The following is a 25009-nucleotide window of genomic DNA, read 5'->3' as shown; positions in this document are numbered from 1 at the left end:
TGTCTCAAACGAGTTATTTTGAGAATTAAATTCAGTGCATGTTAAAATCACTTTTGAAACTGTTACTATATAAAATTTAAATCTGGATCATCTTTGTGCTACTTTTCCTTTTACAAAATAAACTAAAACACATCATTTGGTAAGTTGGATTGGATGAGAGTTGATTGGAGGTAGGCCTAGTGATAGAAGTTCTTCACACACTGCAGAAGGTGGAGCTAGTGTTTATTATGAAAGGAGCTTCCACAATGGAGAGGGAAGATAGGGTGAAGCTATCACTTATTTTGAAACAATGAGTAAACCTTTTGAGAAGGCAGATTTGGACACAATTAGTATTATTAGATTTTTATTTATTATTATTATTTTGTCAGTCATGGGGCTGAACTCTGGGCATGGGCAGGCACTGTCCCTCAGCTCTTCAGCTCAAGGCTAGTGCCCTACCACTTGAGCCACAGTGCCACTTCTGGCTTTTTTCTGCTTATGTGAATCGAACCCAGGGCCTCATGCTTGCAAGGCAAGCACTCTACCACTGAGCAAACTTCCCAGTTCCCGTATCACTAGATCTTTAAAAATATTTATCACAGGCTAGGAATGTGGTTTAGTGGTGGAGTGCTTGCCTACCATGTACAAAGCCCTGGGTTCTAGTCCTCAGTACCTCATAAACAGAAAAAGCCAGAAATGGCACTGTGGCTCACGTGGTAGAGTGCTAGCCTTGAGCAAAAAGAAGTTCAGGGACTGTACCTAGACCCTAAGTTCAAGCCCCAGGCTTGGCAAAGATAGATAGATAGATAGATAGATAGATAGATAGATAGATAGATAGATAGATAGATAGATAGATAGTCACTAAGGTTTTACCTGTTTTGTTTTCACTGATACACTGTGAACACAAGGAACTAAAGTTAAAGAGGTAAAGAAAACACTAAGGGGCTGTGAAGGTGGCTCAGTGGTAGAGTGCTTGCCTTGCACGCATGAGGCCCTGGGTTGGATTCCTCAGCACCACATAAGCAGAAAAAGCCGGAAGTGGCACTTGGCTCAAGTGGTAGAGTGTTAGCCTTTTGCTGAAGAGCTGAGGGACAGCACCCATAACCAGAGTTCACATCCCACAACCGACAAAAAAAAAAAAAAAAAAACCACTAAGGTTAAAATCTAGTGGGGAAAAATAGTGAAAAGAATGTTTTTGATAAGCTAAAATAATGGATTAATGCAGAGAAAGAGAAATTATACCTAAAATGTTTGATCTGTTAAGAGCAAAAAATGAAAACATTTTCCTGGGCATTGCATTGATGACTCTTGCCTGTATGTAATCGTAGCTGCTAAGAAGACTGAGATCTAAGGGTTGTAGTTCAAAACTAGCCATGGAATAAAAGTCTATGAGATTCTTACCTCCAGTTAACCATTCAAAAAGTATAGTGCTAGCCTTGAGCAAAAAAGCTAAGGGATAGTTCCTAGGCCCTGAGTTCAAGCCCCAGGACCCACCTCAAACAAACAAAAATATTTTAGTCAGGAATAGTAATGTTTGTCATTATTAAAAATACATTTTACTTGGTTATACAGCTAGGTAAGCCACTAGGAAAGATAGAAGAAACTTTGAGGGTGTTTTCCACATCTGGGTATGTTCTTTGTTTTTATCCCTACTCATAAACAAATGAAGTAATTTTATTCTCTCATAGCATCAGAAAAGATATGAAATTGCTTTCTCTATTACTATTTAATGATCTTCTAAATAATTAGTAAACGAACTTGCCCTATTTTGCAAGTACGTGTATTTGACTGAGATGCTGGGAATTTTGCCAGAGTTTTGACTTTTTTTTCTAATAAAAACCATAAGATGGCTCAGAATTAACAGACTTTTAGGCTTTATTCCAATCAGTTACCATAAGAATTTTTCTATAGTAGTTTTAGAAATAATTTTTGTATAGTAGTTTTTCTTTCATGGTCATGGAGGACCGTGTTTAGCCAGCAGGATTCTTGGTTTGCTATCAGATTCTAGTGACTGTTATATAAAATGTCTTTTTGCATAAGGGTGCCAGTGTTTTATGCCTATAATCCTAGTTACTCAGGAGGCTGAGATCAAGAGGATCACAGTTTAAGGCCAGTCCAGACACACATTATGAAATCCCTCCTCAGCCAAGTGCTGGGTAGAGTGGTGCACATGCCCTTCTTCATCCCACCTGTATGGGAGGCTGAGATCAGGAGGATTCCAGTTCCCAGACAGCCCAGTCAAAAACAAATCTCAATGGAAGAATCCAGGTGTAATGGCACAAGTCTGTATAAGCTGTTAGGAAGCACAAGATGGTGAGTGGATTGTGATTCCAGTGTGGGCCTATCCTAAAAATGAGACCCTGCCTCTAAGCCATGCAAGAAAGGGCTTGGAGCTGTGGCTCAGCAGTAGACCACCTGCTTGGGAAGCCACGGGCCCTGCATTCAAACTCCAGCACTACCAAAAACAAACAGAAACACCTCTTATCACAGCCTACAGCCTATGCCTACATTTTGTTAGATATAAAATTTCAGTGTAACATTACATAAATAAGTTTAATCCTGGAAGGTCAAATATTTGTGCTGATATTTGAATGGCTTTCTTCAAACAAGTAGATGTTATAAATTTCTAATTTATAAATGTCTTATATATAAATAGCCAGTTCTGCTTTATTCCTCACTTCCTGCTTAGTAACCAGGCATCCTCAAGTTTTGGTGCTATTGGCTGAGCCCGTATAAATCTTTTCCCCCAGTGCCATGTCTGGTGGCATGTAGTTGTTGGGGTTTTGTTACTGTTGTTGGATTAGTTTGGCTTGGTTTTGGTGGTGCTAGCAATTAAGCTTGGCATTACTCTAGTTAATCAGGCACTCTACTACTCTCATGCTCCCAGGGTGCAATTTTTATTTATTTGTTTATCCATCTATTTATTTTTGTGCCAGTATGGTGCTTGACCTCAGGGTCTGGGCACCCTCCTTTTGCTTTAGCTTTTTTTCTCAAAGTTGGCATTCTACCACTTGAGTCACAGATCCCTTTCTGGCTTTTTGCTGATTAAAGAGACTTACAATTTTGTTTTTTGCCTGGGCTGGCTTCAAATCATGATTCTCAGATCTCAGCCTCCTGAGTAGCCAGGATTACAGGTATGAACCACTCTGTATCTGTTCTAAACAACAAAAACTGCACCTGTTAATTGACCTGCCACTAAATACACAAAATATAACTTTATTATGATACTAAGTATATAATAGCTTAATTCGCATTTCTTCCTAAAGCAGTGACTCTCAAACCAGGCTTGTACATTCTAAAAGGCTTTTAAAAACTATAGATGGCCAAACTCCCCTGCGGGCGTGGGACTGAACAGTGAGAGTGTTAAAAAGTGTTCCTTAGACATTCTGCTCTTGTGCAGCCAGGATTAAGAACCACTGCTCAATTACAGAAGTCCAAAGCTGATTCTAGAATGTAAGAGTAATTGAGTGCTAGTCCAAAAATTAAAGTTTGCTCATAAGCTGGGCACTGGTTGGCTCATGCCTGTCTATAATCTACTAGCTTCTCAGGAGGCTGAGATCTGAGGATTGTGGTTTGAAGCCACCCCAGGAAGGAAAGCCCATGAGACTCTTATCTCCAATAAACCACTCCGAAAAAGTTGGATGTGGCACTGTGGCTCAAGTGGTAGAACAAAAAAAAAGCCCAGGGCTAGCACCCTGAGTTCAAGGCCCAGGACTGGCAAATAAGAAAAAAGCTTGCTCAGGGGCTAGGAAGGTGGCTCAGTGGTAGAGTGCTTGCCTTGCATGCCTGAGGCCCTGGGTTCGATTCCTCAGCACCACATAAGCAAAAAGAAAAAAGCCGGAAGTGGTGCTGCGGCTCAAGTGGTAGAGCGCTAGCCTTGAGCTGAAGAGCTGAGGGACAGCGCCCAGGCCCAGAGTTCAAGCCCAAGACCAGACCCCCCCCCAAAAAAGAAAAAAGCTTGCTCAGTTTTTAAAGGTTGATATGTATGCTACTGGTGGTACACAAGTAGTTTTTGCTGTTAAACTTTAATAGTTACATATTTAATTAGAAAATATTGTATATTTTTTATTATGGCACATAAACTTGACAGTACTTGAATACTGATTGGGATGAAGGTAGTTTTATAAATGGTTAAAGACAGTATAGTGTGCCACTGGGTAGCTGACATCTGTGATCCTAGCTACTCAGGAGGCTAAGACTTGGAAGTCTGCAGTTCAAAGCCAGCCCCGGCAGAAAGGCCTGCAAGACTTAACTCCAATTAACTAGTAAAGTGCTGGACTAAAGGTGTGGCTCAACTGGTAGAGCACCAGCAGTGGGTGAAAAAACTGAATGAGAGGTTGGGGCCCTGAGTTAAAGCCCCAGTTACTGTCACAAAAACAGAAAACAAAAGATGGCATGCCAATTTAAAGAAGATTAGCCAAATCGTAAAAATACACTAAGCCAAGTGTCAGTGGCTCACGCCTCTTCTCAAGCTAGTCAGATCTGAACCTTGCAGTTCAGAGCCAGCCCAGGCAGGAATGTCTATGAGACTTTTATCTCCAATAACCCACTCAGAAAAAGCCAGAAGTGATGCTGTGGCTCAAGTGTTAGAGCGCCAGTCTTAAACAGAAGAAGCTCAGAGTTCAGCTCCCAGGACTGGCAAATAACAAGCAAAAAAACATTAAGCAAGCCAGGCACCAGTGGCTCACACTTATAATCTACTCACCAAGCAGGAAAGTCTGTGAGACGCTTATCTCCAATTAACCACCAAAAAAGCCTTGAGCAAAAAAAGCTCAGAGACAGCACCCAGGCCCTGCGTTCAAGCCCAGGTCCGTCACACACAAACAAAAATTAAACAAATAGGTAGTACATAGACATGGTAGAGCCGTGCAGAGACTGAGAAACACACAGTGCCTTGGTGAAAGGCACCTTTTAAAGTTTAGGATTAGAACCGAAGTATCAGTTCAGTGGTTTTACACTGACTTTTTTTTTTTTTTTTTTCAATTCAAGACAGATTTTGAGAATTAGAATTTCCAGAATCTTTTTTTTTCCCCCCAATCCTCGGGCTTGTACTTAGCCTGGGCACTGTCCCTGAGCTTCTTTTGTTCAAGATGAGCACTCTAACCACTTGAGCCACAGAGCTACTTCTGGCTTTTTCTGTCTAGTATTTGGAGATAAAAGTCTCACAGACTGGGCTGGGAAGGTGGCTCAGTGGTAGAGCGCTTGCCTTGCATGCCTGAGGCCCTGGGTTCAATTCCTCAGCACCACATAAGCAAAAAGAAAAAAAAAAAAAAGTCTCACAGACTTTCCTGTTCAGTCTGGCTTCAAACTGTGATCCTCAGATCTCAGCCTCCTGAGTAGCTAGGATTACAGGTGTGAGCCACCAAATACTGGCTTCCCAGAATCTTTAGGTTGCTGCATTCTAACAGTTTCTTGGCAGTAGTTTTCTCTAAAGTGTGCCTTCTGAATCAAGATGTTTATTAGTCTATACACGATTATGTGTGATTAGAAAAGGACGGGGAGAGAATGTGTATAGTGTGTGAGAGACAAAGAAAGGTAGCTGGGCGCTGGTGGCTCACGCCTGTAAGCGACTAAGGAGGCTGAGATCTGATCGCAGTTCAAAGCCAGCCCGGGCAGGAGAGTCTGTGAGACTCTTACCTCCAATTAACCACCAGAAAACCGGAAGTGGCACTGTGGCTCAAGTGGGTAGAGCACTAGCCTAGAGCTGAAAACTGAGCGACAGTGTCCAGGCCCAGAGTTCAAGCCCCAAGAATGACTCCCCCTCCAAAAAAATTTTTAAAAAAAATGAGAGAGAAGAGAGAGGTGGGTGTTTGGATAATGGGGGGCGGGATGGAGAATTTAATAGGTTACCTATATAGAGATTATATTAACCACAGGACCTGGCTTCTCAGGCACTCTCGGAAGCCCTTGGGTCCGCCATACTCAGTAGTTTAGGAAACATTGCTTCAGGTTCTCTCCCTAGTCTAAAGTGAGTTGCTCTACATGGACTCAAGAAAATGAGTCCACGTGTAGCTCTTCTAGAAAACAGATTTCTGACGCTGTCAGAGATTCTAATCTGCACATTAGCTTTTAACTACAAATAACTTCTTTATCAATAATGTATACAGCCTTCAATAATGTATATAGCCTTCTATTAGAGAGGCATTGGTCTGAGCACAGTAGCCACAAAGTCTACATTTAAATTAAATATCAGACACTGATGTACTGTAGTTATAATATTGTAAATGTGTGTCCTATATAATTTTGTAGAATGGAAGCTTCTTGCCTAGAGCTGGCCTTGGAAGGGGAGCGTCTGTGTAAATCAGGAGACTGCCGTGCCGGTGTGTCCTTTTTTGAAGCTGCAGTTCAAGTTGGAACTGAAGACCTAAAAACACTTAGCGCTATTTACAGCCAGCTAGGCAATGCTTATTTCTATTTGCATGATTATGCCAAAGCATTAGAATACCACCACCATGATTTAACCCTTGCAAGGTAATTGAAGCTTTTTAATATTCTTTTTCCCTAAACTAACTGTTACTTAAATCCATTTAATTATATGAAAAAATAACCCAATACACTTAATGAGTTCTAATTTAGTACTGCTTTGAAAAACTAATCTTTCTGCTAAACACAGAGTTTAATTGAAAAGTAGTGAAATGCCCTAGAGTTTAATTAAATGCATGAACATTAATTTAACGACAGAATATTAAGTTTCAAAGTTTTATTTAAAGTTTGAAGGCAGACGAGTCTTTGTATTTTAAGTATGTCCTCTAACCATATTCTGGCTGCTTTATATTTTAATGCCATTTATAGTGTTAATGTCATTTGCTTCTCTCCCACCCCCACCCCAGGACTATTGGAGACCAGTTGGGGGAAGCCAAAGCTAGTGGGAATCTGGGAAACACCTTAAAAGTTCTTGGGAATTTTGATGAAGCTATAGTTTGCTGTCAGCGACATCTAGATATTTCCAGAGGGCTTAATGACAAGGTAATAAAGAAGGCTCAGTGCCAAATGATTTTGTTGCCGTTGCCTTTAAATACCGTATATTCTTTAGTTTAAAGATAGAGAAAACTCAAAGACCTTCTTTCATCAGTAATCATTTGTTTGGTTCTGTATGGCCACTGAAGAAATTTCTTCCTGATAATGTGAAGAATATTACAAATACACATGCTAAGTAGTATAAATACTTGGCTTTTCTGATTTCAAAATGTAAACTTGGTGATTTTTATCTAGGTAGGAGAAGCAAGAGCACTTTACAATCTTGGAAATGTGTATCATGCCAAAGGGAAAAGTTTTGGCTACCCTGGTCCCCAAGATGTAGGAGAATTTCCAGAAGAAGTGAGAAATGCTCTTCAGGCAGCAGTGGATTTTTATGAGTGAGTAGAGCGGAGGCAGCCCCGCCGGCCCACGGACACCATGGCTGCATTCTGTATTCTTTATACAGTACTAAGTTTTTAAGTTTCGCAAAGGTTTTAAAAAATGACGAATTAACAAGGACTTGAGGGTATGGCTCAAGTGGTTGAGCACTAGCCTTGCAAGTACAAGGCCCTGAGTTTCTATATGGACTAATAAAGTCAAATCAGTTGCTTACATGTTACAGTGTTGTATTGATGGTTGATCTGCAGCTTTCATTTAAGCTGCAGACCACTGCCCCTTAGTGGCATAAACAGGAATATCAGGGCATAGGCAAATTTCTTCCATGTAAATGTAGTCTTTTGCTAATAGAGTTTCATAAAGCTCAGTCACAGGGGTTTCAAGATTAACTGTCTTTGACTCTGAGAGAGACCTACATGAACATCTCTGTAAAGGTACATCTGTGATGTACCTTTAAAACGTTGCACATTATGGCCATAACCTATTTTTCTGATTAAAAGAATTAGATTAGGGCTAAAGATGTGACCCAGTGGTAGAATACTTGCCTAGCATGAGCAAGGTGCTATGTGGGTTTAATACCTAGCACAAGGAAAAAAGAAATATATCTCAACTAAATAAGAACACTTTCTAAATGTCTCCATTAATTTACTGCTTTTTGTTACCACTTAGGGAGAACCTATCATTAGTAACAGCTTTGGGTGACCGAGCAGCGCAGGGGCGAGCCTTTGGAAATCTTGGCAACACACATTACCTCCTTGGCAACTTCAGGGATGCGGTGATAGCTCACGAGCAGGTACACGGAGCCCGTGGAACAGTTTTTTTTCTTCAGAGTTTCCTTTATTTGTATGATTGCTGTATCTGAAAACTTTCTGTTTCAGCGTCTGCTTATTGCAAAGGAGTTTGGAGATAAGGCTGCTGAAAGAAGAGCGTGCAGCAACCTTGGAAATGCATATATATTTCTTGGTGAATTTGAAACTGCTTCTGAATACTACAGGTTAGTCCGTTATGTCTACAGATAAATGTGAAATAAGCAACTATGCACTCCTATTGCAGGTTGGGGTTTGTTAGTTTGCGTAGTTGGTTGGCTGGGCAGGACCCTGATTTTCTAAGAAGTTCATCATCTGTAACAGAAGATTTAAATACCTTAATTTGCGGATATGTATTGTGATCAACTGAAAGAATGAGTTAAGAACTAAGCGGATGGTAGCTATTTGACTGAAGAAACATGAGTACAAAGTATTGAAGCTTTTCCTCCCACAAGGCAGCTAGAACTGAGATTTGCAAATTTTAGGAATATTTGGAACTCACCTTTGTAATTATTTTTAGGCCCACACAAGATGACTAATGACTAACATAATAGATCCATATTCTTCAGGATACAGAGCAACAGCTTAGCAAACCTACATTAGCAACTGAATTTTGTTCCATTTATAAATCAACTGTACAATCAGAGCAGCAGAGTATCAGGAAGAATTGTGTCTCAGGATCTTAAAGGCAGTTCCAGAGGTCTCAGAAATGCTTGTGAGGACAAATAGCATTAGAATAAGAGAGGTGATAGCTTTGAAGGTATCATTAAATATGTAGTTTTGTTTGATAAGATCTATCACATTAACATAACAACTTTTCTCAGTGATAAGTAATGTGAAGTAATTATATTGTTTGGCAGAAATTATGGAAAAGGGTCAGTTAAGTTATTGGCTCCAAAGACATTCATAAGTTATAGCTAAAACTAAAACTGATCACTATATGAGAATTAATTTTCTTTTTCTAGAAAGACACTACTATTGGCTCGACAGCTTAAAGACAGAGCTGTGGAAGCACAGTCTTGTTACAGCCTTGGAAACACATATACCTTACTCCAGGACTATGAGAAGGCCATTGATTATCATCTGAAGCACTTAGCAATTGCTCAGGAGCTAAAAGATAGGTAAGTTCTACATTCTTTTACTATATAGTTAAGGTAAAATATAGATGCAGTAGTGAATCTCTAAAATTTTTCCTTTATTTTTCTTCCATTTTAAGGACTTTTTTGCTAATATTGTCTGCATATTGGTAGAGGATGAGTTTGAACCAAGATCAGTGACTAGTTCACAAACTCAGCTGCCTCCTCAAAGGTCTCCTGCCTAGTCCAGGGTAGGAATTGTGGTGACTTTTAGACCGTACCCATCAAGGGTGGCTGCTCCCTAGCTCCAGCTAATTGTGGCCAGCTATATGCAGATCTTTTTGTTTTGTTTTCTTTAAGAAAAGCTAGAAGTCTTAGGTATGAAATTTGATTTTGAAGTGTTAACAAAATCAGTTCTGTTTTTGGTTTTATATATATAAAAAACCCAACATCCTTGCTGGCCTTTGGTCTCTGACTTTTGCTTTAGAGAACAAGAGAATTTTTCAGTCTTTTGAAAGAACTTTTTAGTCTGCACTTGTTCAGAATGAAGTGTGCCTCCTCAGAGTAGTGGCATTCTTTCCCTGGGTTTAAACATACCAAGTGGTTACTTTATGAAGCTGCTAGGAGAAAGATAATGTGGTAGTTGAAATAGACCTATCCCTAAGATTTTACTGTTTTTATCATGTGTTGCATATTAAAAAAGAATACATTTGATCTGAATTTAGTATTCTCATATCTCTTTCTACTAGTAATAAGCACTTTATCTGAAAGATAAATCCAAAATATAGTTTATACATTTAATGACTGCTACATTGTTTTTATGCTACACACAGACCTCTTTTCAGATAACTGCATGTTAGTTTTGAACTATGTTTTAGAATTGGTGAAGGAAGAGCATGTTGGAGCTTAGGAAATGCATACACAGCTCTAGGAAATCATGACCAAGCGATGCACTTTGCTGAAAAGCACTTGGAAATTTCGAGAGAGGTAAGAAACAGAAAAATTCACTGTCTGTGCTATTGTAATTTACCAGAGTGGCTAGTGGAGAGGAATACTGTAATTTCTCCAGATTGTTCAATATAACTGAATAGTAAGTTTTATTATATATTATTCTCTTGGCATCCATGAAATGCTTTGTAATACAGAGCCAAACGTATGCTTGTGTTGCCTTCATGTACACAGACAGAAAGGTAAGACCAGGCACGGGAGAATGGAAAGTATGCCTCCGCCAGCCTCTGTATAGAGAGGTAGCCTGGCTTTCACAGAACTAAGACTGCTTTCTCTTACACTTCAGCCACTTGCTGGCTGGATATTTGAACTTGAAAACCTTTCCCTTTTTCCCTTTTTTTTTTTTCCTTTTGGAGTATTGGGGATTGTGTTCATGGCTTCCAGCATGCTAGGCAAGCACTCCCCCCCACTTGAGCCACATCTCCAGCCCTTGGAAACATTTTTTGAGCCTCATTTCTCATGTGTAAAATGAGAGTAGGGGCTGGGAAGGTGGCTCAATGGTAGAGTGCATGCCTTGCATGCCAGAGGCCCTGGGTTCGATTCCTCAGCACCACATAAGCAAAGAGAAAAAAGCCGGAAGTGGCGCTGTGGCTCAAGTGGTAGAGCGCTAGCCTTGAGCTGAAGAGCTGAGGGACAGCGCCCAGGCCCAGAGTTCAGGTCCCATGACCAGACCCAAAAAAAATAAATAAATAAAAAAAATAAAATAAAATAAAATAAAATGAGAGTAATCTGTGCCTTGAAAATTTTTACTGTAATTAGAGGTTGTATGTTCCTAGCATATAATGTCCAGTCTTGTTAGTTTAGTAAATGTTAACTTTTATAGTATAGGAAAAAAAATTTTAGGGAAATTTTGTTCATGTGCACAAAACTCATCACACGAATATGTCAGGATAACTACATTGCTTATTTTATATCCCAGAGAATAAAAGCAGTCTAATATTTAGAGAACCAAAAAATTGATTGAATATAACTATCTAGGCTATTGTAATATTTTAGAAACTACTATTTTTTTTCTGCTTTTAAAAATCTTTTGTAATAGTGGGTGGCTTCAACTTTCACCCAGGCAAAAAAAAATCAACAGAAAAACTGTAAAGTTAAATTACAATGTATAAAAAAAAAAAAAAAAAAAAAAAACCAGGGCTGGGAAGGTGGCTTAGTGGTAGAATGCTTGCCTAGCATGTATGGAGCCCTGGGTTTAATTCCTCAGTACCACATAAACACAAAAAGCCAGAAGTAGTGCTGTGGTTCAAGTGGTAGAGCACTAGCCTTGAACACAAAGAGGTCCAGGGACAGCACCTAGTCCCTGAGTTCAAGCCCCAAGACTGGTAAAAAAAACAAAAATACCCAGACTTGTATTTTATGGTGCTTGAGATTGAACTCAGGGCCTCACGCTTGCTAGTTAAGTACTGCTCTCATACAAAAAAATAAAATAAAATAAGTAAAAATAAGCTTTGTTAAGGAAATAACCCATCTCATACATTCATAGTTTTATAACTTTAATATACTTATTTTCATTTCTCTATTTTCTTCCAGTTCGGGGATAACAGCATTTTCACTTAATCTTTACCCTTAAATACAATCTAAATATAAATACTTGTGGTTGTAGGTTGGTGATAAGAGTGGTGAGCTAACTGCTCGACTGAATCTCTCCGATCTTCAGATGGTTCTTGGCCTGAGCTACAGTACAAATAATTCTATAATGTCTGAAAATATTGAGGTTGATAACAGCTTACATGGTAAGTAACTGGTCTTTTACATTTCTTCTCAATTTCTTTAATCTCGAGATTTACGTTGAAATTATCATGCTTTTTTCCCATAGTCAAGAGATTATCAAACAGAATGTATAACATAGACCACAATGAAGGTAGTTTATGGAAAAATCCATAAGATGGGCAAATGTATTGGTAGGATGTAGAGTAATGGGAAACACGTGTGTGGTGTGGGCAAGACAGAACTGGTATCCTCTGAAGAACCAGCGTCTGGCAGCATTCTGGCAAAGTTAAATACATGCCATCTGTATAAACTGTACTTCCCCAGTGGTATACACCTGGTATCAAAATTAGGAGAAAATCCTTATTCATGTACACCAAAAGGAATTTCCAGGAATTACTGTGACATTCTTTGCTATAGCAAAAATAAAAATTAGAAGCAATCTGAATATGTCAGGTAAAATGGATAACTTAAACAGTGACTCAAATGAATTAAGCTACAAGGGTCCAGTTGGATGAATCTCACACACACAGTTCCTCAGAGAAAGCAAGTTGCAGAATACAATTTGACATCACCTATTTTAAAGCATTGCAAATAATGCTGTTTTGCTTATATATTAAAGTACAGGGATCAGGGCTGAAATTATAACTCAGTAGAAACTCTGTAGTGTGTACCAGGCCAAGGTTCCATTGTCAGCATTGAAAAATAGAAGTGCAGGGAATAAGAGTGAATTTATAAGAGCAATTACAAAAGGGAGACCTGTATTGTTTTATTTTTAAGTTAAATGTTAAATATCAGGGTGTGTGTGTGTGTGTGCGCGCGCCAGTCCTGTCCCTGACCTTCTTTTGTTCAAGGCAAGCACTCTACCGCTGAATTCTCACAGACTTTCCTGCCCAGGCTGGCTTTTCTCCCACGATCCTCAGATCTTAGCCTTCTGAATAGCTAGGATTACAGGTGTGAGCCACTGGTGGTGCCCTTTTCTACACTGTGTCTTTTAAAATACCACTTAGTTTTTAAGATTGAATAGTTTTAGGAATTCTTTGTAATTAATGTATAATAACTTTATTTTGAATGTGTTTGAAAAAGCTTTTTTATTCAACTTTTTTCTTAAATAGCAATAAACCCATCATCTATAATAATATCTTAAAATGGAAAAGTATAATTTAGAAAGGAGTAATGGTATAGTACTAGGAATTTTATTTTTTTTCTTTTCATAAAATTGAAGGCTTTAAGCTTTTTTTCCCTTAACCACTCTAATTTGGGGGTGGGGGGAGGTCTACATAGTATAAAACCAGTTATTATAACTGCCATTTCTAAATTAAGGGGTAATGTTAGTAACCTGTAGTTAGTTTCCAATCCAAATGTAACTTCCTTACATCAAAGTATGTTAGAGGGAATGTGTATTTTTATGTAGTTGGTGTGGAAAATAATTAGTCTCCAAAAAAATAGTATGTTGGAACACATTTTCTTCTTTTATAAGGGGCTGTGAATCAGACTTCAGAATGGAGTAACATAGAGATGCTGGATATGCTCTTAAGAGGCTCCCTGGTTTATCTGAATTTTTTTTTTTTTTTACAAAGGTGCACGCCCCAAGCTGGGACGGCGACACAGCATGGAAAATATGGAACTTATGAAATTAACCCCAGAAAAGGTGGGCTTTTTGTTTTAAATTTCATGAACTATTACAAGATTTTAGTAACTGTTGATTCAAATGAAGTATTTAAGCCTATTCCTACTTGGTTACCACTATAACATTTGCCTTTAAGAAGAATCAGGAAAAGTATAGTGTGAGGAAAAGGTCGATGTGCATAGAGGCCTACGTGGATTTTCTTTGTAGATTCATAAGCCATTTCAGAAAACTACTCAACAAACTTACTTTTGCAAAGAGGGGTGGATATCCGGATTATGCTATACTTTATTTACTAGATTGAACTGTTTGAATAGTTCACCATGTAAATGTACTGCTTTAAAAAAAAATCAAAAGATCACATAGAAGAATCAAAAAAGACAGAAGGAATCCAATGACATTGGTAATATTGACAAGATAAATGAAGCTTATGATCTAGGAGAGAGTAGTTCTGTTTTTTTGTTTTGTTTTTTGTCGGTCATGGGGCTTGAACTCTGGGCCTGAGCTCATTAGCTCAAGGCAAGCGCTCTACCACTTGAGCCACAGCACCACTTCCTCTAACTGTATTTTTAAGAAGCATTTTTAAGCTGACAAAAGTACTTTTTACTCAAAATGCATCCTTCCCAGACTGCTTTTTTTGGGGGGGAAAGTAGGTAACAAAAGGGACTTATTCGAGAGCAAATCAAAGCTACTTTCTTCTATTTCCATTTAAGTTCATTTTACATTATTGTTTTACATATATTTATTTTTGTGGGTACCAGAGTTTGAACTGAGGTCTTGAAGCTTATTTGTTTAATAAGCTGACATTCTACCACTTTAGCCATCCTCCAGCCCTACTGGTTATTTTGGAAATGGAGTTAACTTTTTTGCCTAAACTGGCCTTGAACCTCTATCTCCAGATCTCAGTCTCCTGAGTAGCTGGGATTATAGCCAGGCTGGTACCTGGCTTAGCTGCACTTTTTTTTTGGGGTGGGGGGGGGTCTGGTCGTGGGGCCTGAACTCTGGGCCTGGGCGCTGTCCCTCAGCTCTTCAGCTCAAGGCTAGCACTCTACCACTTGAGCCACAATGCCACTTGCGGCTTTTTTCATTTTTGCTTATGTGGTGCCAAGGAATCAAACCTCATGCATGCAAGGCACGCGCTCTACTACTGAGCCACCTTCCTAGCCCTTAGCTGCACTTTTATGTTCTCAAATCAAGGGTCATTTTCATTTTCTACAACCAATAGACTATAATTTACTCTAACAAATAATTTCAACTCTTGACCTATATATGAAAACAAAAAGGAAAGAAGTAGAAGTTTGGTTCATTTTCTAAGTGTGCATCTGCATGTGTGCCCGGCACAGCTCAGACAGGACTTCCCTGGTTTGATAGACATGTTCTACAACTTGATCGGCACAGGATCATATGGCTTCCATCTCAGTCTGGTTTGTGTATGAATTTTATGTATTAAAAAATGTCTTGCCAAAATGTTCAGTGATTAACATAACACAAAGACCTTCAGGCTCCAATCACTTAAGACTGTTGAACCCATAAATATTGCAGAACTATTAGATATACTGTACATTTTTCCTCTGAACTCAATAGATTGTCACGTATATAAAGCCAAACCTACTCTTGGTTGATATTTAAATTTTGTTGTCATTTAGAACAGGGCCTTGCTGTTTGTTGCCCAGAGTGGCCTTGAATTCACAGCTGCCCCGAACCCCCAAAAGCCAGGGTTACAGGTTTGTGCCACAATGCCTGGCTTAAGTCAGATATGGACCTGTACATGGACCTGCCTATTGAGAACTTATTATTTAGTGAAAACAGCATAGATTCTTTTGTCTTTATTTCTGTTTTATTTTTATGTAATGAGAATTGAGCGCAGGGCCTCATACAGTCTAAGCAAGCACTTTACTACTGAGGTTTACTAGTAAATGAGTGAATATATATATATATGCATATATATGTGCATATATATATACACACATACACATTTTAAGGGTTCTGACGATTGTTTTTTATTCTGAGGTCTTTAAAAACCACCATTTGGGGGTGGGGGATAACACTGGAAACTAGAAAGTATTACAATTTTAATCTAACAGGAAAATACACATAAAGATTTATATGAAAGCAAAAAAATAAATTCAAAATAGGTGGCTTAGGGACAAGCTAGAAATCTAATATTAAAACATGGTTAACAAAAAAATTAAAAGCCACCATTTTAATGTATCAATGAGAAATCCACACTATAGGTTTTAAGATATAAGCTCTTGAAAATAGTGAAATACACTGAAAAAAAATGTATTAAGAGATCTAGAATTCTGTTCACATCCCAATAGGCAATGCGTAAATATGTCAGGTTAATATTTTATGAAGCCAGAAAGATTTGGGTTATTTTTAATTTTGTAGGTACAGAACTGGAACAGCGAGATTCTTGCTAAACAAAAACCTCTTATTGCCAAACCTTCTGCAAAGCTACTCTTTGTCAACAGACTGAAGGGGAAAAAGTACAAAACCAGTTCATCCACTAAAGTTCTCCAAGATTCCAGTAATTCTGTTGACCATCGAATTCTGAATTCTCAAAGAGTATGTTTATGTTTTTCAGTATTGAAAAGTTTTTAGACCAAATGTTTTATCATTTTAATTAGACACATAGTTATATCTCTGCTGTTCAAAATTGTCCGGACGTATTTCTCTGTATTTTCTTTCCTTTTCTTACCAGTCCTGGTGCAAACTCAGGGCCTGGGTACTGTGCCTGAGCCTCTTTGTGCTGTAGCATGCTGCCACTTGAGTCACAGTGCCACTTCCAGCTTTTTCTGAATAGTTTATTGGAGATAAGAGTCTCACAGACTTTCCTGCTCTGGCTAGCTTTGAATTATGATCCTCAGATCTCAGCTTCCTGAATAGCTAGGATTACAGAGCCTGGCATCCCTGTATTTTCTATCTTCTTCACAGCTCTGTTCATTTATAAGTTGTCTTACTGTTTTGGACAACAAATTGTGTTTAACGTCACCATTGTTTGCAAAAGATACTACCATTTACCACAGTGTTTCCTAGTAAAGCTGATTTACCTTAGAAGACAAAACAAATATTTGCTCATGGATTTTTTTCTTTTTTGGTGGTGGTTTTAGGTCTTATTTACCCACTACCCTTCAGTTCACTGTCCCCTGAACACTATAAATACTTGGAATTGCCCATTGGACAGGATAAAACATCTCTCACCTGCAAATGCATACTTATTTCTGAGAAAACAACAATTTCACATGCTGTGAAATTTTCCCAGAGTAGTTACTCTCCTTACTTCCACAATTTATATACATTTGCCTCTAATACTTGATAAATGTTTAAAAAGTTACTTAAACTGCATACATTGTTTCAGTTTCATAGCTTTCCAAGATAAGCCTTCTTTCACTCATGTGAAGCATCTATCTTTTTCCCAGTATCTTCAAACCTTTAATAAAAAAAAGACCACAGAGGAGCTCCCTAGAACTAACATGATTCTCTGGGTTTTTGATCCCAAGCAATACACATTCGGTTGAAAATCAGGAAAATATACTTGCTTACTTAACTTTACTTGTTTACTTAAATTCTGTTATGGTAGAACCTTAGAACTAAATCGAATCTGAGTACAGTGTACATGGCTAATGCAGCTACTGGCTGTATGGCGACCTGTATATGTGATGGCTTGTGTATGACATCCACAGAGCTTTGATATGTAGTAGGCTGCATCACTCAGGTTTGGGTAAGTCTGATGCTCACATGGTAAGATCCATTGGTGCATTTGTGCATCTCTCAGAATAGCCCCATCATTAAATTATGCATGACTCTTATTTGCACAGTTCAGCATCTGTAGTTCTCCTGAGACTGAGTCCCATTTGTTTAGCCTTTAGAAATAAAAGAATGCTTATAAACTGACAGGTTGAATTGAAACCACTTTGTACTACTACTGAAAGATTTAAAAAGGAAAAAAAAAAAGGCTGGGTGCCAGTGACTCACATCTGTAATCAATCCTAGCTTCTCAGGAGGCCAAGATGTGAGGATTATGGTTCAAAGCCAGCACAAGCAGAAAAGTCTGTGAGACTGTTATCTCCAATTAACCACAGACCAGAAGTGGAGAATGCATTTTGTTGGCTAGGTTGAAATAACATTACCAACTTGTCATTTGTATGCTTTTTGAAAATCAAACATCAGTTTAAACTTTCTCCTTTCTCTCTTGAGTGCATTGTATGTTACTGACTTGAAGATAATGGTAGAATAAGTGTACTAGGTTTTCTCTCACTATTTTAGAAAATCAGTGCAGACACTATTGGGGATGAAGGATTCTTTGACCTGTTAAGCAGATTTCAGAGCAATCGGATGGATGATCAGAGGTGCTACTTACAGGAAAATAACTGCCATCCAGTTTCAACCACAGCTTCTTCCACAACCCCCAAAATGCTGAAAAGTAAGTCACTAGTGCTTCTCCCTTAATAGTTCTCTTTAATATTCGTGTGTGTGTGTGTGTGTGTGTGTGTGTGTGTGTGTGTACACGTACATACGTGTATGTGTACTGGGCCCTGTTCCTGAGCTTTTCATTTAAGACTTTCTACCACTTTAGCCATAGTTTGACTTCTGGCTTTTAGCTGGTTAATTGGAGGTAAGTCTCATGGACTTTCCTGCCCTAGCTCACTTTGAAACATGATCCTCAGATCTTATTGTACTGAATGGCTAGGATTACAAGTGTGAACAACCAGTAGTATACCCGGTTTGTTTCTGAGAATTTAATTTTATACAGTAATTATCCCTGAATGTACAGTTCAGTCTGTTTCAGATCCCTTAAAATCCTGGTTTTTTTTTCTTTTGTGTCTTCCAGTAATTCTTTCATACTATCTTTCTTTTGAGTGGGGCAAGAAAATGAAAGCTGGTATGAGGGCAATGATGGGAAGCCTAGCATTTGAGGCTGAAGTAGGAGGCTCACAAGTTAGAGCCCTTGTGTGAGAGTTAATTGTATGTGATATGTAAATAGATCTAGAATAAAAAGGAAAGCCCAGACAGAATGTAGAGAAACCTGTGGCTAAAGCTAAGTCCTGCTTAATTTTTAGGAAAACTTAAGTAACCTATTTTATACCTTCCAATTTTAAGTACTAACAAATGGCTTCTACTCTAAGCCTTAAGATTAGCTAAATGTTTCCAAAACAACATTCCACTTGCTGTAGTCTCACTGACCTGTTATTAAAACAGTTCACTTCTGAAGTCTAGTACTGTACTTAGTTTCATGTTGGGTTTGTCTAAGATAAAGGATAAAATGGAAAAGTCTGAATGTGGACCATTTGAAGTTCTGTGGAGTTCACTCTTCCCTCCCTGCTAATAAAAACCACAGACATCTAGTAAAAGCCTTTCAACCAGTGTTCCACAGGAGGGCAGGACAGGTGTTGTTTGGTATATATATTCAGGTAAGCGTAACCATGTTTGTAACATTTGGGATTTTATATTCCTATTCACAGTGCCATCTGTTTCTGTGGTGTCTCCCAACACGGATGACTTTTTGGATCTTCTCGCCAGCTCACAGAGCCGCCGTCTAGACGATCAGAGGGCCAGTTTCAGTAACTTGCCAGGGCTTCGTCTGACAAAAAGCAACAATCAGTCAGTGCTGGACCACCTGGTTACTAATGACAACAAAGAGCCTGATGAAGACTTTTTTGACATCCTTATAAAGTGTCAAGTATGTTTTTATTCTTTCCATTCTGTATATAAGTCGAGAACTTTAGTAGCATTGTTTTTTGTTTTGGGTTTTTTTTTTATTTTTTTTCTCCTTGTGTTGGTTGATACTGGGGCTTGAACTCTTGAACCTCTTGCTTGGCTCAGGCTGGAGCTCTACCACTTGATCACACCTCCACTTCCAGCTTTTTGTTGGGTAGATAAGAGTCTTAGATGTTTCTGCCTACACTGGCTTAAACCTCAATCCTCAGATCTCACCCTCTTGAGTAATTAAGATTACAGGTGTGAGCCACCGGCCTATAATTCTTATTTACAAAGAACTCAGGGAGACATTACTTGCCTGTTACCCAAAGAATCTTTGAACACCAGTTAGGTTCCAGATGCTGTCATAAGTATTGAGGATGTTCTTGGTTTTTAAAGGATGCTACATTTTAGTGGAAGAAAAGTGAATAAGTGGGTATTTTCAAGCATGTATTAAGCAGAAAGACAGGTGCAACTTTATTGGCTATGAAGAAAGGTAAGAAGAAGCCGGAGTTGCAGTGCTTGCAGGAGGAATATCTGTTTAGGATAGTTAGAGATGACCTTTCTGGACTGCCATCTGAATAGACTTGAATGAAGTTTTCAGCCGTGGGAGTATAGTGGGAAAGAGCATTCTATGCAGAAATGGCAAGTCCCCTCTTGTATATGGCTTAGCAGGCTTGAGAGATGTCAAGGTGGCCAATTTGACTGAAATGGAATGAATAAGGGAGAAGGAAATTTCATGAAATGAGAATGGAAAAGTCATTAGGGTCTAGAACATATAGATACAATGAAGCCCTGAGTTCAGATTGTAGACGGGAGATAACTGGAGAGTTCTGCAAGATCATCCTGGATATTGACAAAGAATGTAGAGCAGTGAGGGTACAGAAATGAGTTGTGAAGCTAGTGTGGTACAAGCAAAAGGGACTAAGGTGGTGGTAGCGTGATAAGTAGATTGGGGTATATTTTGGAGTTACAGTTCTTTTTGACAAGATCTGTTCAACTGGATGGAAGATTGAGGGATAGACTCAAAGATGGATTCTTTTCTGATTTGGGTTTAAATGATTTGAGTGGTGATGGAGAGAATACTAAAAAAGGCAAGGTTTGGGTTTTGTTGTTGTTAATCATGTTAAATTTGAGACATTCATAAGATAGTGAAATGGAGACACTGTGTAGACAATTTTTTTTTTTTTTTAAAAACCCCAGCCAGTGGCAAGGTTGGCTCAGTGGTAGAGTGCTTGCCTTGCATGCATAAGGCCCTGGGTTCGATTCCTCAGCACCACATATGCAGAAAAAGCCAGAAGTGGTGCTGTGGCTCAAGTGGTAGAGCGCTAGCCTTGAGCTGAAGAGCTGAGAGACAGTGCCCAAGCCCAGAGTTTGGACCCCATGACTGACAAAAAAAACAACCAGAAGTAAAATTGGTAGGCATCAGCTTATGGCTGGTAATTGAAGACCTGTTAAGAAATTTTACGTGGTGGAAAAAAAAGAAAAATTACCTGGTGAAGAGATAAGAGGTCTAAACTAAGCCAAAACCTAGTAGTTAAGCAGAGGAAGATGAGCCGGGAAAGCAATGTATGGAAAGGTTGAAGCTAAGCAAGGAAGAGTATTAAAGAATGTTCAAAAGGTAAGATGATGAAACTGCAGGATCTGGCAACATGGAAATTAGTAATTTTGAAAGATACTATTTGAGTGCATGTGGGGATCAAATGATTGCTCTCTTCTCTTTCTCTACTCCCTTCATCTGTGCCCAGTTAGGATTTTCTTACTTCAGAAAAGCAGCAAGGTGCCAGTGGCTCACACCTGTAATCCTTGTTACTTAGAAAGCTGAGATCTGTGGATCACAGTTTGAAGCCAACATGAGCAGACAAATCTGATAGGACGGTAGTGGAGATGTGGTTCAAGTAGCAGAACACAAGCCTTTGGCAAAAAAGCCAAGCAAGACCACACAGTCCTGACTTCAAGCCCAGGACCAGCACTAGAAAAAAAAAAAAAAGCAAAGAAATGGATCATTAAGCTGCAGAAATGACCAAGGGGAAAGATGAGGTTTTCTTCCCTTTGGGTGAAAATATAGTGTGTATGTATACAGGTCAAGGAAGAGCAGAGGCAGCGCCACAGCTGGAGAGTTAGTTTGGGAGTAGGTGAAAGGGAAAATAATTGCGTACTGATTTGAGCCAGAAGCAAGTAGCTTCTCAGCCAGAGTGAAAACAGTAGTAGGGTCATTGGCACTGGAGCATTGTAAAGCTTGAAGAGAAAGAAAATAGAAAACAATTGACTGAAAAAGTGAAACTTAATTGCCAAGGGAAAAATGGAAGATTACTGTGCTGAGGACCTGCCTTAAGTTAATAGTTATTGGAAGTGAGATTTATCAGTGCAGTTGCATATATTTTGTACTCAAAACCAGCTGCTTAAAGAAGCATAGGAATACATTTAACCAAGATTGGTAACATGGGCAGGGCAAAATGGCTTGTGCCTGAATACCCAGCTACTTGAACCTAAGAGAATCACACTTCGATACTAACTCAGGGAAAAGTCAGAAAACAAGCTAGGTCTGGTGGCACATACCTGTAATCCCAGCTATGTTGAAGACAGGAGGATTATGTTCCAAGGCCTGTCCCAAGCAGAAACATGAGAACCTGTCTTGGAAATAACTAGAGCAAAAAAGGCTTATTTATGGCTCAGGTAGGATGGTGTTTGCCTATCCTTTGCAAGGCCCTCAGTTTAAATCCAGGGCTGACATGCCCCACAAAATAAATAAATTAGGTATCTTGCCAAGAGAATGAGAAACCAGTAATTGAAGACAAAATGGCATTGAGCTCTCAATAATAGACTTTAAAATCTACACTGCAAGTAATGAATAAAATGAGTGCAAGTAAAAATGCATCACTGGTCCCAGTGGACACACACACACTGAAGAGCCAGGCACGGGTGGTTCGTGGCAGCAATACTAGTTTCTTGGGAGGCTGAGATCATGGTGAGACCTCTTCTCAACCCATACCTGTGCACAGTGGTGCATATCTGACATCATTCCATCCTATATGGGAGGCTGAGATGGGAAGGCTCTGGGTGCTGGGGCAGCCTGACCAGAAAAACCTATAAGACTCCATCCCCAAGAAGGTGGTTCTGAGCTGTGAGCCAGCAACAACAGGAAACCTACAGTGGGTACAGCAGAGCTATCCTGAAAACAAGCAATAAAAAAAGAGGCTAGAAGCCAGGCACCAGTCACTCAACGCCTATAATACTGACTGCTCAGAAGGCTGAGATATTAGGATCACAGTTCAAAGCCAGCCTGGAAAGTCTGAGATTCTCCAGTTACCACCTCCCAAAAAAGAAAAAAAAAGCCAAAAGTGGAGCTGTTAGCCTTAAGCTGAAAACTCAGAGACAGTGGCCAGTCACTGAGCTCCAGCTCCAAGACACAGACACACACCCATGCCCAGTCACTGAGCTCCAGCTCCAAGACATACACACACACACACACACACACACCCTCACACACACATACACCCTCCCCCAGGGCTGGAGATATAGCTTAGCAGTGTTGTACCAGTCTATGAAATGTGAGGCCTGAGTTTAAACCCCAGTACTGAAAATATTAGTGAACGTAACTAACTTTAGCCTCCCAAGTACTGGGATTATGGACAGGAGTGTACCACTACGGCTTTTTTTTTGGTCAGTCATGGGTCCTGAACTTTTGGCCTGGGCGCTGTACCTCAGCTCTTCAGCTCAAGGCAAGTGCTCTACGACTTAAGCCACAGCACCACTTCCAGCTTTTTCTGCTTATGTGGTGCTGAGGAATCGAACCCAGGGCCTCCAGTATGCAAAACAAGCACTCTACCACTGAGCCATCTTCCCAGCCCTGTCCACAGCTCGTAAAACACAGTGCTAGAAGGGTTTTGTATACAGAATATTTATAAAGATTTGGTAAATTATATTGTTGATGCATATTGTAACATTTCTTATAACCAACTATAATTGCATTGATTAATATACCCATGAAACTGTCTATATTTCTACACGATACCTTATTTTGATTCTATATGCCATGTTAATCTCTCTCAAATTTTTAGGGCTCCAGATTAGACGATCAAAGATGTGCACCACCACCTGCTGCCACAAAGGGTCCAACAGTACCAGATGAAGACTTTTTTAGTCTCATTTTACGCTCTCAGGCAAAAAGAATGGATGAACAAAGAGTTCTTCTACAGCGAGATCAAAATGGGGACACTGAATTTGGGCTAAAGGGCCTTTTTCAAAGTAATGCTTTGTTGGAATTTAAAAATGCAGGGAAATAAACAGCAGGCTAGATGCTGTGTATATTTTTAAAGAAAAGACCTTTTTCCTTTCAGAACACTGCAGGGAAATTCAACCTACTTTTTCCTAGAGGAGAATATATAGCACTGTAATAGAGCTTACCATGTATTTAGAATGTAAATACTTAGCTTTCGGTGATGTAGTATGAGGCACCTACAGCCTCTGCACAGCGTCTCAGGGTGGAGGTGTCCTGTAAGGTGCTATGTCGACTTCCAACACTACCGCTTGAGACTGCTCTTCAACACACTGTCAGCTTCTTCACCAGTGTTGGCAAAATGGGAATTTAACCCTAGCCTAGAATTTAACCCTCTTGCTGAGGTAGTTTTTGTAAATTCCTATTGAAATGGCATTTTTAAAACTTAACCATGAATATTATTATAGTTGGAACTTACAATGTAGTAAAAATAATGTACTTGTCCAATGTAAAAAAAAGTTTTAGATGTTTTTCTCAAAGAAAATCTATTTTCAATATATTTTTAGGCCAAAGCCAGTATAAAATGTTAAGAAATAAATTTCTTTTAGCATGTTTTTGGCTATTAGTGTCTTCTGTTACATAATTGCCAGAAACACAAACCAAGCATGGGAGGCTCCACTGCAGGTTGGAGCTTAGCTGTCACTACAGGTCATCCTCATCCCATACACTGAAAGGCACTTACGAGGGTTCCTAAGAGGAGATCACAAAATGGGCAGGAGACAAGTGACTGAGTTGGGGGAATTGGTGGAGGAGGTGGGTTTAATCTAAAATGGCAGACTACCAATGCCCACATAAGGCACACACTGCTAACTCTACAGAGTACTAACTTCTCTAGAATGTTAAACAATATTTAGAATTATATTTAGAGCTGAAAAAATTTCTTGGCTTTAAGATCACAGAGAAATGTTGTCAAAAGCAGCAGGTTAAACTCAGATTGTCTGTTTCAAAAGTACATAAAATATAGTGCCCCTAGAGACCACCATCTTTGTGATGCTATGTTGTAAGGGACTTATAAGAAAACACATTATCAAGGACTAGAGGTGTAGCTTAAGTGATCTAGCAGTTGCCTTGCAAGTTAAGGCTCTAGGTTCAGTTAAATTCCCAGTACATTAAAAAACAACACAATCATCCAAAACAACAAAAAAAAAAACCCAGCTGGGCACCAGTGGCTCATGCCCATAATCCTAACTAGCTACTCAGGAGGCTGAGATCTAAGGATCATAGTTTAAAGCCTGCCCAAGCAGAAGGGTCCCTGTGAGACTCATCTCTAATTAACCACTAAAAAACTGGAAGTGGCACTGTGGCTCAAAGTGGTAGAGTGCTAGCCTTGAGCAAGAGTTCAGGGACAGCACCCAGGCTCCGAGTTCAAGCCCCAGGACCAGCAAAACAACAACAAATGCATTAGGCAAATGCAGTATTATATACCAAATGATAGCTATGTAAGAATAAGCAAACAGTATATACCATATAG

At 39.2% G+C, this 25009-nt stretch overlaps 1 protein-coding gene across 2 annotated transcripts in view; it reads left to right on the top strand.

Annotated features, from left to right (window-relative positions):
* Positions 1-24208, top strand: part of Gpsm2 (G protein signaling modulator 2) — a 38069-nt gene extending 13861 nt beyond the window's left edge. The window contains exons 3-15 of one of the 2 annotated variants that reach the window (XM_042682907.1): positions 6229-6450; positions 6810-6945; positions 7192-7334; positions 8002-8125; positions 8211-8326; positions 9104-9259; positions 10093-10201; positions 11829-11958; positions 13513-13583; positions 15951-16127; positions 17829-17985; positions 19025-19242; positions 23321-24208. In XM_042682907.1, coding sequence (XP_042538841.1) covers positions 6229-6450; positions 6810-6945; positions 7192-7334; positions 8002-8125; positions 8211-8326; positions 9104-9259; positions 10093-10201; positions 11829-11958; positions 13513-13583; positions 15951-16127; positions 17829-17985; positions 19025-19242; positions 23321-23545 — 1984 coding nt within the window. In that variant the 3' untranslated portion in view covers positions 23546-24208. The remainder of the gene's footprint in view (positions 1-6228; positions 6451-6809; positions 6946-7191; positions 7335-8001; positions 8126-8210; positions 8327-9103; positions 9260-10092; positions 10202-11828; positions 11959-13512; positions 13584-15950; positions 16128-17828; positions 17986-19024; positions 19243-23320) is intronic. The other variant, XM_042682917.1, reaches the window with a different exon arrangement.
* The last annotated feature ends 801 nt before the right edge of the window (positions 24209-25009 follow it).

Source organism: Dipodomys spectabilis, unplaced genomic scaffold (genome assembly GCF_019054845.1).
Source record: "Dipodomys spectabilis isolate Male_0828 unplaced genomic scaffold, ASM1905484v1 ptg000002l, whole genome shotgun sequence".
Taxonomy (NCBI): Eukaryota; Metazoa; Chordata; class Mammalia; order Rodentia; family Heteromyidae; genus Dipodomys; species Dipodomys spectabilis.
The sequence above is the reverse complement of the archived record's forward strand: the minus strand, read 5'-3'. Positions and strand labels throughout refer to the sequence as shown.